This window comes from Podarcis tiliguerta (genome assembly GCF_965153285.1).
Source record: "Podarcis tiliguerta genome assembly, chromosome: 14".
NCBI lineage: Eukaryota > Metazoa > Chordata > Lepidosauria > Squamata > Lacertidae > Podarcis > Podarcis tiliguerta.
Genome location: NC_139547.1, coordinates 35,714,568 through 35,728,222, shown reverse-complemented (window position 1 = coordinate 35,728,222; position 13,655 = coordinate 35,714,568). Strand labels below are relative to the sequence as shown.

Sequence of the window (13,655 nt, the reverse complement as noted above, 5' to 3'; positions counted from 1 at the left end):
ATCTGCAGCAATCTGAGCCGATCATTATTCTTTTTCTATCGTCATCATCAATATAGACATTCTGAGTCACTCCTCCTGGCCTTTGGACACCCAGTGCTAATCATATTAACCATTGAAATACTTCTCCTTGGAGATCAATAGCAATGCTTAATTTTGAAAAGTCAGCCTAAAGTTCTTATAAATCTGAGTCACAGCTTTATAAAATGTAGACTTGCGTTTCAAAGGCCTACATCATAAGTGTATGGAGCTGCCTCGCCCTCCTTCGGATCCTATTTTATTTCTTCATACATAGCAGCTTTTTCTCCCTTCTGCCTCTTAATATGTTGCAATTCCCTGCATTAACTATGGGAAAGAAATAACATGGATAAAATATCAGTAAGGCACCTTACTCCAAAAATACAACAGGTTGTTTCCAACTAAATCCTACTCAGAGCAGACCCACTGAAATTAATGGACAAAGCCCCCTCAATGGGTCTACTCTGAGTAAGACTAGCATGAGATACTACCCATTGCTGATATCTAGTAACTTTTAAAAAAGTTTATGGCAGAACTGGATGCTGAAAATATATATGATGATACTGGTGCCTAGGATTCTTAAATATAATTTCAAAATTATGCTATAAGGTGGGTAAGAGGGGACGTAATAGAGGTGTATTAATTATGCAAGGCATGGAGAAAATGGGAAGAGAAAAGCTTTTCTCCTCTCTTAACGCTAGAATTCAGGGACATCCAAGGAAACTGAATGTTGGAAGATTTCGGAGAGACAAAAGTAAGTACTTCTTCACATAATCATATTTAAACTATGGAACTCGCTCCCACAAGAGGCAGTGGAGGACATCAACTTGATGGCTTTAAAGGAGGATATTTAACAAATTCAAGGAGGATAAATCTAACCAATGACCATCAGCCACAATGGCTAAATGTGCTGCCTCCACTCTTGAAGGCAGTATGCCTCACTTGAGAGCTGCTGCACCTAGGTCCTGCTTTTGGGCTTCCCACAGACATCTGGTTAGAGACCTCATGTTCTAATACAAAGATTATTTTCAGGTTTACTGTTAGGCCACTTTGAGCACTTATGCAACATATGGTGAAAAAGTGACTCATGCAAGCTATCAATAAGTAGAATTTTTAAAATGGTTCGGTTTTCTTTATCATCAGCAATCGGCTATGAATCATGAGGAAGCAGGTTATCACAGTCATCCGACAGAGATCTTTTATATTCTTCGTATAGCTCAGTGGTAGAGTATCTGCTTTGATCCCTAGCATCTCCAGCTAGGGCTGGGAATGTCCCCTGCCTGAAACCCTAGAGACCTATTGCCCATCAGTGCAAACAGTAATGACAGGCCAATGGTCTGACTCAAGGGCTGACTCAATGGTCTGAAGGGCTGTATCCCAGTGGTAAACCACCTGCCTTGCAAGCTGAAAAATTGAGGTTGGATCACCAGCCTCCCCAGGTAGAACTGGGCGAGTCTGCCAGGCAGTGCAGACCCTGTTGAGCTAGAGAGACCAAGAGTCTGATTCAGTATAAAGCAGCTTCGTAGGTTCCCTAGGTTGAGAACGAAACTTTCCAATGGGGAAAGGCTGTGGTTGTAGATTATTCAGAAGGTCCCAGGTTCAATCCCTCCCATCTCAAGGTAGGGCTGGGATCAGCCCCTTTCTGAAATCCTGGAGAGCCACTGCCAGTCAGTGCAGACAGTATTGAGCTAGGTGTGTCAATAGTATGACTCGATAGAAGGCAGCTTCCTATGTTTTGGGGAAAGGGCCACAGCTCAGCAGTAGAGCATCTGACTCAGTATAAGGCACCTTTGTATGTTCCTAGGCTATGAGAGAAGGTTGGGGTATACAAATCTTAATGTAATGTAATGCAATAAGCTGTGGCCCTCAAATTCGTTCAGCCTCCCAAGAATTGAAACATCTCTTCCTCAGTTTCTTTTTCGATATTGTCACACTACCTAAAACATTTATGTATGTAAAGACTTTATGGCGTCGTTCACATTGGAGTATCTCCCCGCTCAGGCCAAGGAAGGCTCTTGCATCTTCTTAGGGAGTCTTTAATCTGTATGTATCTTTAATCTTTATGTACAGCTCTCTGTAAGTCCCAAACCACTAAATTAGAGATCTAGTTTTACAAGAATGTATGATGCTGATGCTGAATCATTTATGAAGCATTTGAGTTTCTCAAACTGATTGAAATCTTAAGATTCATATTCTATAGAGGAAAAGCACGGCTTACCAATGGGGCTGACTTGCTAAGAGTTGGGGGGACTGGTGGGTCAGAAATGAGAGTTGAGCATTGGTTTCATCACAGGGGAAGAAATGCCTATGGGCAGAGTCAAGGGATAGAGAAAGCTGAGCAGAGCCAGGGTGTGTGACTTGTACAGATCTCAGAATTGGGGGACATCAGCTGTCATTGACATGATATCCTGGTCAAGCCAAGAGTCAGAACAAGCCAGGGGTGTGGAAGGCTTATTGTTGCCTAAGCAGAGGTTACATCATACATTTAAAGTACTCTTACACCACTTCAACAGTCATTGCTTATCCCAAATAAATAGTTTGCTAAGTGTGTTGGGAATCGTAACTCTGCGAGGAGTCTTCTAACAAGTCTCAGCACCCTTAACTACAATTCCCAGGGTTTTGTGGAGGGAAGCCATGACTGTTTAAGTGGTATAAGAGTGGATGGTGTGGATGTGGCCAGAATCCCTATCTGAATAGAGCCTCTTCCCGTTGGAAAGAGCCACTCCTTTTACCTTCACAGCTCTCCCCGGCATCCCTGATGGTTCATTACAGATTCACCTGCTACCTGGGCCTTTTCCCACTGAAGCTGCCAGAGACAGAAACTGGCACCTTCTTCATGCAACGCATGTGCTCTACCATTGAGCTATGGTTCTTCCCATGAAACGTCTCCCAGGCCGCTAGACCCAAGTGGTGAGGAGCACCCTTAAACACAACAAGCCACACATTATGCAGGAACAGGCAGAGGTCTAGGGGCTCCACATCCCGATCCTGGCCCGGGTAGCCCCTTGTTCTGGAGCCCCAGCCTCCTTTGTTCCAAGAATTGGCAGTGCAGAGGGCTACATGAGATCATAAGAGCCTGTAGCCGTCACTTCCTTTTGCGGAAGTGAATGCCATCATTTAACTATGCACCGTGTGAAGGACAGCTCTATTTTGTCTGCCCTGTGCTCATTGTAGCTGAGCAGGTAGACTGACCGGGTGGGAACTGACTCTAGGATGTAGAGGCAGCTCCCTTGTTAGCTCTTGACAAAGCAGGAAATTGCCAAAGCACATTGGTTCAAGCTTCTTGGCAGGCAGAGTATGATACTGGCTTGTGGGACTTGCCATTGGCTGGCTGCGCATGGAAGATGTGGCACCAGAAAGAAAGGGCATACCTTATTAAATCTGCCTGCTTTGCATGTTATGGCCAGGTTGCTGTGTGGGTCAGCAGCCCTGAGACAATGCAAGCTGAGGAGAACGTGCCAGTATGGAAACAGAGTTTGCATCCTGCTGTTATCAGTAAAGTTGCATACACAGATAATGGGAGAAATTTGCACAAAATTCTGAAGAAGTTTCATGAGAAGCCTTGGGTTTTTTTTTCAAAAAAAAAACAAAACCACAAACAGATGTGGAAATTGCAAAGAACTGAATCTGAGATTGGAAAAAGGAAGACGTGAGAGAAACTGAAATGGACCGATTTGCCTATCCCATGACTTGATTGACTCAACAGCCCCCCTCCTTATGTCTAACTGGGTATAAAATATTCTCCTTTTTCTAAACCTCCTTTCTTTCCTGTCACTCTCTGCCAAGGAACTGTGTGCTAGGCTTTAGCTAGCTATTGCATGTTTGCTTAGCTTAACGGTCCCTATTTCTGTCCAGGATGCAAAGCTTCTATAAGCCTCTCTTTTCTTTTCTGCCCAGGACCCTGCTGCCTTGGAGGCTCACTCCAGCTACCTAACTTCAGGTTCCTCCTTGGTCCTCTGCCTTCAGCGACAAAATGCAGTGAAGAAGCTCCTGGACTTGCTAGGCCCTGAAGACCCCAAGGAGGCTCAAGCAGCTAATCAGTTCTTTTGGAGAGCTCAGTACGGCCACAGCTTAATCCATAATGGGTTTTACGGTGAGCCTGTCTGTTTAGGATTGCTCAGAAGGTTCTCACTTCAAATAAGTAGTTTTTGATGGAAAGATTCTAGCTATTTAGATGTAAGAAGGAATTGGTTTCTGATCCAACCTGTGTTTATCACATGCAGCGCTGTTTCCCTTCTGCTGCAGTTCAGCTTCTGACAAAACCCACATAATTTGTCTCACTGTCTGCTGTGGCAGAATTTTATACAATTAATTGTGTTATCATTATGTTATTGCACACGCTTATATTTTAAGCGCCAAGGAAATATAATTCAAATGGGAACAAGTAATCAACTGGGTGTCATTTGTGGACTAAAACAAACAGCAAATACCCACTGTATTCACTAGATTCATTTCTGCTCCAGACGTGGGATACTTAAACAAACTTTGGCAATTTCCCGTTTTGGTGGGAATCATCTGACATCCCTACTCCGAAGTAAGTCTCATGGAATTAATTGGGGCTTATTCCAGAGTAAGTATGCATAGGGTGTAGAAGCAAGTGCTGTCCAACATGGCTCCTGACATGGTGGGTGTCAGAGTGACGTGGTCTCATATTACAGGCACAGCTTAGAATCGTCTCCCTTTGGTAAACAGCATCCCCACCTCCCCAAAAGCAAGGCGGAAGCCTATTTCCGTGGAACAATTCTCTGGGCAGAGATGGCAAGGCTCCTCCTCACCCAGATCTGTTGCTAAGGGACACACGGCCTCTGCAGAGTCCTGCTACTAAGGGTGACAGCTCCCATTTTCAGCTCCACAGAGCTTTCATTCAGGCACACCATTTCTGCCTAGAGCTATGCTCTTCAGAGACAGAAGCTTGTGCATTGTCAGCCGTGGAAGTGGGTCAGATTAAAGGGTGGCTTTTCCTGCTCAGTCTCCATGTTCACAGAGAAGAAGTTGGAGAGAGGCAGTGTGGTATAGTAGTCAGGGTGCCTGGTTAGGACCTTGGGGACCAGGGTTCAAATTCCTCTCTAGCCATGGAGCACACAGGTTGGCCTCGAGTCAGTCACTGTCTCTCGACCTAACTAGCCTCACAGGGTTGTTTCGGTAGATAAATTGGAGGAAGCAATGTACGCCACCACCTTGAGCTCCAAAAGGAAGAGTGTTGCTGTAGTTAGTTGTTATATTTATAGCTTACCTTACCTCCAAAGAGCTCTCCCTGTAAGCCATGGCCCTTCACCATGATAATGATGGTGATTATACTATCCTTCCACATGGAAAAAGCTAGTACATCAGGGAGAAAATTGGGCTAGCCTTTCTCCCTGACACGCTAGCTTTCTGCAGGTAGGGAAATTCCCATGTGGAACAGTCCTCAAGTAAGCCATCTTCCCACCTACATTTCAAAGTGCCAGCACATGTATACTACCACATATACTTTCCCTGGATGTGTAGGGAAGCCTTCAGACCCTGGGGACATATAAAGAGGGGGTTGTTTGCCTTATCCCTACTGAGTTTTATTCCAATGTTACTGGCATGAAAATATATATATATATCCAGGCCTTCCTATTTACACAGGGAGAAAAAGAACTAAAGATAGTGTTATTATGTTGGACCGAGGCGCCAAAATGATTTCATTTCCTGATAACTCTGCCGCATTCAGCAGGCAGCCCCCCGCCAGGTATCTGCAGCAGCTTCGCTCAATGCCCTGCTCTGAGTTTTCCAACACTTTATTTCTTGGCTGCAAAGAGGAAGAAAACGGTGACATTGTGTTGGTGTGGAGAACAAGCCGAGTCACAATAGAGTGAAGTCAAAGTAGCAAGGAGACAATGAAACTGTTCTCGGCGTAATAGGTTTAAATGTTTGCTGTTACAGTGTATAACAGCTGCCCTTTAAAGCAATTTCTCCAGGAATCTGTGTGCCATCAATCATCCCGAGAGAGGAGCAGGAACAGAGACAATGTTTAATTCATGGGCTGATAGAATCATCTCTTTGTATTTATCTCTCTTAGGCTCCACATCGTATTGGGTTGCTGTGCGGGATGTGGAGCTCTTCTTTCCAGAAGGGCTGTGTGGGGCTGGGCCCCCGTCTCTGGAAGAAAAGGAGGTAGGACCCTCCTCATTCCTGATGTTCATCCTCGATAGCTGGAGCTCTCGCCTATCTGATTTCTCTATTTTGCCTCCTTTTGCATCTGTTATCTTTTCCATTCCCACGGCCTCATCCAAACACGCCTTCCAAACACAGCTAACCGAAGCTAACCATCTACTCCAACCTTTGCCAACCTGGTGCTCTCCACAACATCTGGATTGCACTAGGTTGGCCAAGCCTGAGTTATTCCCAAGGATTCTGCAGGCAGAGAGTTTTCAGACAAACCTTCTTGGGCACTGAAAGAGTGTGGATGTTTGTGTGTGTGTTGTAGGGCTGTGCCAACCTGCTCTGCCCCCGACGTTGAGGTGCATTCTGGCTGGCATGCAGCAACCACGTGAAGCGACCCTCTGTGTTTATAGATGTACGCACAAAAGTGAGGGCCATAGCTCAGTGGCAGAGTGTCTGCATTTCATGTAGGTTTGGGATTTCTAGGTAGGGGTGGGAATGAATCCCGTCTGGAATCCTAGAGACCCACTGCCATTCAGTTCAGATGACACTGTGCTCAATGGACCAATGGTCTTCCTTAGCCTGAGGCAGCTCTGTACCCTTCCAGTCACGATGGCGGGACCCTGACTGGCCCAGGAACCCCCAGGATATGGAGAAGCTCTTACGCGTTTACAGCTCTAAACACCTGGCAGCCAAAATACCCAGTAATGCAGGCATGGTGGGGGCACGGCAACAGGAACCCACAACCCGCTTGTGTCTATTCCACATCTTTCAACACAAGAGGGAGTTTGTGTGAACCTCCCTTAGAGGCTTTCAGTAATGGGCCAAAGACCCAGGAATCTACACTGTTAATGAAATTCACTGGCCAAGTATGTGCCGTGTAGATTCCTTCTTTCTTTGCTGAAAGCCAACAGATTTCATAGCATGCGCACGCACAGATAATGGAGTATGAAACTTCAGTTGTGTACCAAGACAACTGCTCAGACACCAAGAGGTATGGTGTAAAATTATCATTGCCCGTGGTTTACACAGTCATTACTCTCTCCCTCCACTGTCCCTGATCAAACAGTTTTTCAGGCTTCTCTAGTGCTTTGATCTGTATCTTTACTTGGAATTTTAAAAAACCACCCCAAAGTTAGTCCCAGAAGCATGGCCATTGGCCAGGGTTGATGTCTGGGTGCCTGTTGGGTTGACTGTCAGGAGTGCCTATTATCCTGCATTTGTATTGGGTAACATAGTTCTTCCTTTCAACACCTGGATTGGTTTTACTGTCCCCCAACCCCCCGTTGTCTCTTAAAAATGTGATAAATAGATGCATGTTATTCAGTGTGTGCTCGTGTAGCCTTAAAAAGGCAAACAGTGCAAGGTTGGCGTTAAGAGCGAAATCAACTTTTTATTATGTGCTGCAGTAACAAAGAATATGGAATCCCAATATATATTGACAGGTGAACTTTATGGAGTGCTGGGCAGGTGCTTTGCCAGTCAGTGCAGGATCAAACCCAAGGAAATCAGGAACAAAGAACCCTCTCATCACTCCTGTGGCTTTTGCAGGCCGCCAGATAATGCATGGATTTCTGGCAGAGTTGTGGGCAAGCCGTTTTGACTCCTTCTACCAGCATTTATCTGTCTCCCGGCAATGGTGGCTCATGTGATGCGCGTTGCTCTCTCTCTCTCTCCCATCTCCCCTGCAGATTTGCACTGTTGCGTCTGACCCCACAGCCTGCCTTGAGATCGACAAACAGCACAGGCTTGTGAAAAGGGAAGTGAGAAGGCAGCTCAATTTACTGGGCGCTGAAAGGCCACAGACTCTAGGTAAGGAAATGTACAATTCCCTCCTCATTATATGAGCCTAAAATGGCTATTGATTAATTGGGTAGCAAGACAAAAAAACAGAGGCAGCCTAGAGTTGGTATTGACATCTGGAGAATGAGAATTGCTGCTTAGAATGGGGGAGGGGAGTGTAGTTTAGGCCTTTAACTCACTGAATGCTGAGCCCATCAAGTACCAGGAGTTGGGAGTCCGTTAAAAGTGTGGGGTCCCCCCACCCCTCTTTACTAAAAAATAAATGGATGCTTGATGGATTCCTGATCACAGCATTCAGATTGTTAAAAAAAAAAAATGTCTAAACTCCCCAGAGCAGCTCCTTGCATTTTGGCCTTACAATTGGTCACTTTTGGGTGATCGTGCAATGTGCCCATTTCCCCCAACTCTGTGCTTTGTAGCTCCCAGGTTAGATCTGTCTATCTCACTCTGCCCACCTGCCCCACCAATTATTTCCAGTTCAGAAATGTAGTATGGAGGTCACCCACTTTTTAAAGTCCATGGATCTGAGTGAGGCCCCATGAGCCCCCACAGAGAGTCCGAAGTGAAGAGACAGACAGAGACAGAGAGAATGCACACCACTTGGTGTAAAAGTCATACCCAGCAAAATAAACATGAACCTTGAAAAGCACATAGAGCTATAGTGAGGAAGTGGGAGAGAGGTTCACTCTTCCAACTTCGGCTCTATGTACTTTTCGAGGGAGGAAGTTAACCACCCTCGCTACCTCATGATCAAGGGGGCAGGGAGTGGGTGTGCAGGTGCTAAGAGGCTTAGTGCATGGCAGGGAAGACCTCAATGGCACCATGGGCGCTACTTTGAGAACCCCTGTTGTAGCAGAACCGAGTGGCAGAGCTGTTCCTGGATTCACATTGGGCAGCAGGCCGAGGGGGCTGCACACCTGAATGCTAATCCATGGGAAATGGATGCCCCCCCCATCACCCACCTCATATCCGTCATTTAGTTCTGCTGAACATGTAAGGAAATCTTTGCTCTCCCATTTGAGTTCCTCACGTAAATGATCCCTACTTTGCCCCGGCGCTGCCTCTTTTCCAGCTCTTGAGAATACATGATAAATGGGATGGCAGCGGCATAGCAGCTGTCAGATCCTTTCCAGAACAGGATTGTTTGGGGGTAACTGGTGCTGTTTGCTGGTAAACAGGGTGCGTTTTTCTGCTCTGAATCAGGCTTGGCCACTAGAGGGAGAGATTGCACACCCAAGAGCTCAATGTCCTTTGGATTTGGTTCAATCTCCTCTTCTGCAGATATATGAGCAGATGTAGCATTTAATGGAAATGTGGAACATTCCAAATTGAAAATTGAGTTAACTGAGTATTTGATTTTGGGAAAATATATATATATATATATATATATATATATATATATATATATATATATGCATGCAGCTGGATAGATATCTCGGTTTTTCTCAGATACAATGGTAATTTGGACAAGAAAAATTGTTCATTTAGTACGTGATAGGGTTCGAACGGCTGGAGCTCACCAAGAGATCAGTTACATATTTGATAGTTCCCTTCCTTTCGCTTCCAGAGTGCTCTCAGCTTTCTTTGCTCTGCCAAGTCACCTGCCTGATCCTTCCAGAGACCTCCCTGTGGAAGGTGAGCCCCCCGCCCTACCTGGCCCTGCTGGAGCGACTGATTGGCCAAGGCTTCCTGGTGACGGGGGCACGGCTCACCACCATGGACGAACCACGGGCCAGCTTCATCTCTGCAGTCCTGAGTGCGACCGACAGGGAGGCGCCAGACATGGTAGGCCAACTCATAGGAAGGGCCCTGATACTGAGTCCGATCATCGCTCCAGCCTTTGGTATTATTCACACTGACAGCAAAACCCTGCCATTAGTGTTGGACCACAGCTCCCATCATCTGTGACCATTGGCCTTGCTGGCTGGGGCTAGTGGGAACTGGAGAGCAGCAAAATCCATGGGGATGCAGATCCCTTATAGCATGGGTCGGAAAACTAAGGCCTGCAGGCCGGATCAAGCCCAATTGCCTTCTAAATCCGACCCGCAGACGGTCTGGGAATTGCCGCGTGAATCGCCAGCACACACGTTCTTTCCCTCTCCCTCACACGGCAGTGGCGGCACCTCCTCCCTCCCTCCTCCTGGCTTCTCCCCACCCTGCCTAGAGAAGGAATGGGGCTGGGCCTTGTTGGTGCCAGCCCCTCTCCGGAGCCCTTTTGCACACCGCTCATCATCCCTCATTTATTTATTTTCTTTCAAAATATAGTTCGGCTCCCCACAAGGTCTGAGGGACAGTGGACCGGCTCCCTGCTGAAAAAGTTTGAGGACCCCTGCCTTATAGCCAGTGTCCATCAGGGCAAATGGGGCTCTGCCCCACCAGATGCAGCCTGCCCCCACCAGCCTCTCTTACAACTGGTCCAGGAGGATGGCTTTGCCTATCAGCTTCCTCTTCCTTGGCCTCTGTGTTGTCCTTGCAGATCTCAGCAGGGAGGATGGGGGCAAACATAGAATGAGTGGACTCTGCCTGCCATTGGCTCTGGTGCCACCTACTGTTAGGCTCCCTGCCTACTGCCATGCCACTTTCAGTGGATGCCAACCACCACGGCTCGTACATTCTCTAGAGGGTCAGGCAGGAGTCTTTTCTAGATCTACCTAGAACCTGGGACCTTTCGGATGTAATCTAAGACCAAGCTGCAGCTCCTCCCGCAAAGCTCCCCTCTTCCATCTAAGCAGCACTGCTTATTTATTTACAGTTTATTATACTGATGGGCCCATTTGGTTTCTTCAGGCAATAGTTAACTAGATGGCCAGATGAAATATACCACTGAATATTAGTTACTGCCAAGGAGCAGAAATGGAAGAGGGCTCCTGCCCTACTTGTGGGCCTCGCAAATGAGTTCTCCACTTTCCCACAGCAATTTGCAACCTTTTAAAACGATCGTTATAAAAATGTGCCAGCATTTTGTGTGCAACATTCTCCCCCAAAACACAGTTTTGTATGTGGTTTTGACTGATATACACATTTTTGCATGTGTTTACCTTTTTGTGCACTCTTTCATTAATATAAACTCTCTTTTTTTGTACATACCGGTTGGAGAATTGCATTGCAAAATGCCCAGATTTTGAAGGATAGCTGTGTTTTGTTGTTGATGTTTTTATTTTGGAACATATGCTATTAATTCCCCAGGAATCCCTGTATCTTGAGTTATTATAGGTATTTAAGAAGTGCTAATAACAAAGTGTCCTAAAATGCATTGCTAACTGAAGGCTGCTGAATATTAAGAGACCACAATATATTTTTGCCGGGGGGTGTGTGTCTCATTCCTCCAGTTAATACAGCCTCAAATGTTCCCTTCAGCCTTAGCATGGAAGTTATTTTTAAGAGCAGAATGTTTAATCAGCAGCAGCTGTTTTAAGGTACATCTGTGCAGGAGAGCAATTACATCGTTCACTGAGCAATTAGACTTGGTTTTGTAACCTGGGGACACCAGTAGGGCCTCCGCCACAAAGGTGGAAACCCAAAGGTGTGGGGAGGCAGGAGGAAGTCTTGCATTAACAGGGCAGCTCTAGTGGGAGACGGGAACGCGGGTGGCGCTGTGGGTTAAACCACAGAGCCTAGGGCTTGCCAATCAGAAGGTCGGCGGTTCGAATCCCCACAACGGGGTGAGCTCCCGTTGCTCGGTCCCTGCTCCTGCCAACCTAACAGTTCGAAAGCACCCCCAAAAGTGCAAGTAGATCAATAGGTACCGCTCCAGTCGGAAGGTAAATGGTGTTTCCGTGCACTGCTCTGGTTTGCCAGAAGCGGCTTAGTCATGCTGGCCACATGACCCGGAAGCTGTACGCCGGCTCCCTTGGCCAGTAAAGTGAGATGAGCGCCGCACCCCCAGAGTCGGCCACGACTGGACCTAATGGTCAGGGGTCCCTTTACCTTTACTAGTAGGAGATGACAGACGTCTTTCCCTTCTAAGATGGAGTCTTGTCCACCGAAGGGGAGCAGCTGTCATGCTTCCAGCCAGAGCGATTGTATCTGAGCCAAAGGGAAGCTTTCCGGGATCTCCTCTCCTCTCTTCATGCCAAACAGATCCTTGTAGGGGGTCATCAGTGGCACAAGTTTCCTGGCATTGTGAAGTGTGGCTAATGCAGATTCGCCATACAGCAGGCTGGTCTGGCACTGCTTCCCCCTTGATTTTTATGGAGGCTGGCGAGTGCCAATCCATCAAAAGGCAACACCTCTCCTGGTTAGAGATGGGGCGGCAAATGGCTGCAGAAATCTGAGAAGTGAATTGAAGATTGGAAAAATAAGAAATGCCGAGAACCCGCATGAACCAATCCTTCCATCCGTACCTCTGGTGCACCACTGGGTGTTTGGGTGAGAAAAACAGGAAGCCCACTGGAAAACCGGGTGTAAATAAAGGGTGCCTTTTAGATAGAGTAGGTTGCATTACTGCCACCCAGCACAGCATGTGATGTCAGATGCCCATTGGACTCCTGGAAAAGTGCTTTCACTGGGTGCCTGTAGAAGGTGGCTCACATTCTCTTTTCTCTTTCAGTGCTCTCAGTTACTGAAGGGCACCTGCCTGATCATTGCAACCCAGCGAGACAATGCAGTGGTTTGCTTTGATGCCCTGCTGAGCAGGTAAGCAAGAACATCACTGTCCCGTTAACTCACTCACCTCATCACTTCTTTCTGGGCCTACCAGGCCAGAGGAAAAATCCAGCTAGTCGGCCCAGTATGCTGACTCCAACAGGGAGCGGACAAATGCCCAGCAGAACTTCACAGGCAAACAGCGTTGCCATTTTTTTTCAACCAGACTCTGTAGCTGTGCCTTATAAAAGTGCCTTGTGTGATGTCCCTGCTTGTCATGGCTAGGGCCATTTTCAAAGTACCCAAACACCATTCTGGGAGGCAGGTGGTGAAAGCAGCTAGTCTCCACTAGGGAGGGAGAGAAATTCAATTTGCTTTGCATTTTAATGTGAATCTGCTTCTGTTGCACTTTCCCAAATATTTGCACACCAAAACACAGCTAACCTTCATAATTCACACTTCTTTGAGTTTTGTGATGCAGTTTTCCAACCCCAAAATGTGCAAATGAGGGGAGAGTGTGCATAAAGATGCATAATTAGGGGAAATAACTTACAAAAATGCATTGTAGCCAGGAAAATCATATGCAAGCATTGGGGGGAAATGCTGGCTAATTTTTGCGAGGATTTTTGTCTTGGTAAACAAATTGCAGATTGCTGCAGAAATATAGCAAGCTGAACCTAATAATGGAAAAGTGAGTAATGGAGAAACACCATTCTGTCCATCACTACTCCCAACTAGTATCCCTGCTTCATTTTCTTTGGCTGAGCATCCCCCTCCAGGAGCCCATTCTGCCCATCGCCCTGACCCTGCGGCAAATTCAGAAGTGCAGGGTGCTTCATGACAGTTTCAGCCACACTCCCTGACAGCCACACCCCCTTCTAAGATTATGTAATAATCTTATAATTATACAGTTATACAGTGGTGCCCCGCAAGACGAATGCCTCGCAAGACGGAAAACCCGCTAGACGAAAGGGTTTTCCGTTTTGGAGGTGCTTCGCAGGACGAATTTGCTATGGGCTTGCTTCGCAAGACGAAAATGTCTTGCGATTCCTGGGGGTTTTTCCCCGCTCCCTACCCCCTTTATCTAAGGCACTAAGCTGCTAATAGCCTTTTAGCAGCTAATCCGC

The 13,655-nt window shown here is 46.7% G+C and overlaps 1 protein-coding gene across 1 annotated transcript in view; it reads left to right on the top strand.

Annotated features, from left to right (window-relative positions):
- Window positions 1-13,655, top strand: part of DNAAF8 (dynein axonemal assembly factor 8) — an 89,867-nt gene that overhangs the window by 65,420 nt on the left and 10,792 nt on the right. Inside the window, 5 exon segments of the mRNA XM_083412628.1 lie at window positions 3,913-4,108; window positions 6,059-6,153; window positions 7,833-7,953; window positions 9,512-9,729; window positions 12,494-12,579. Of these exon segments, the coding sequence (XP_083268754.1) occupies window positions 3,913-4,108; window positions 6,059-6,153; window positions 7,833-7,953; window positions 9,512-9,729; window positions 12,494-12,579 (716 nt within the window).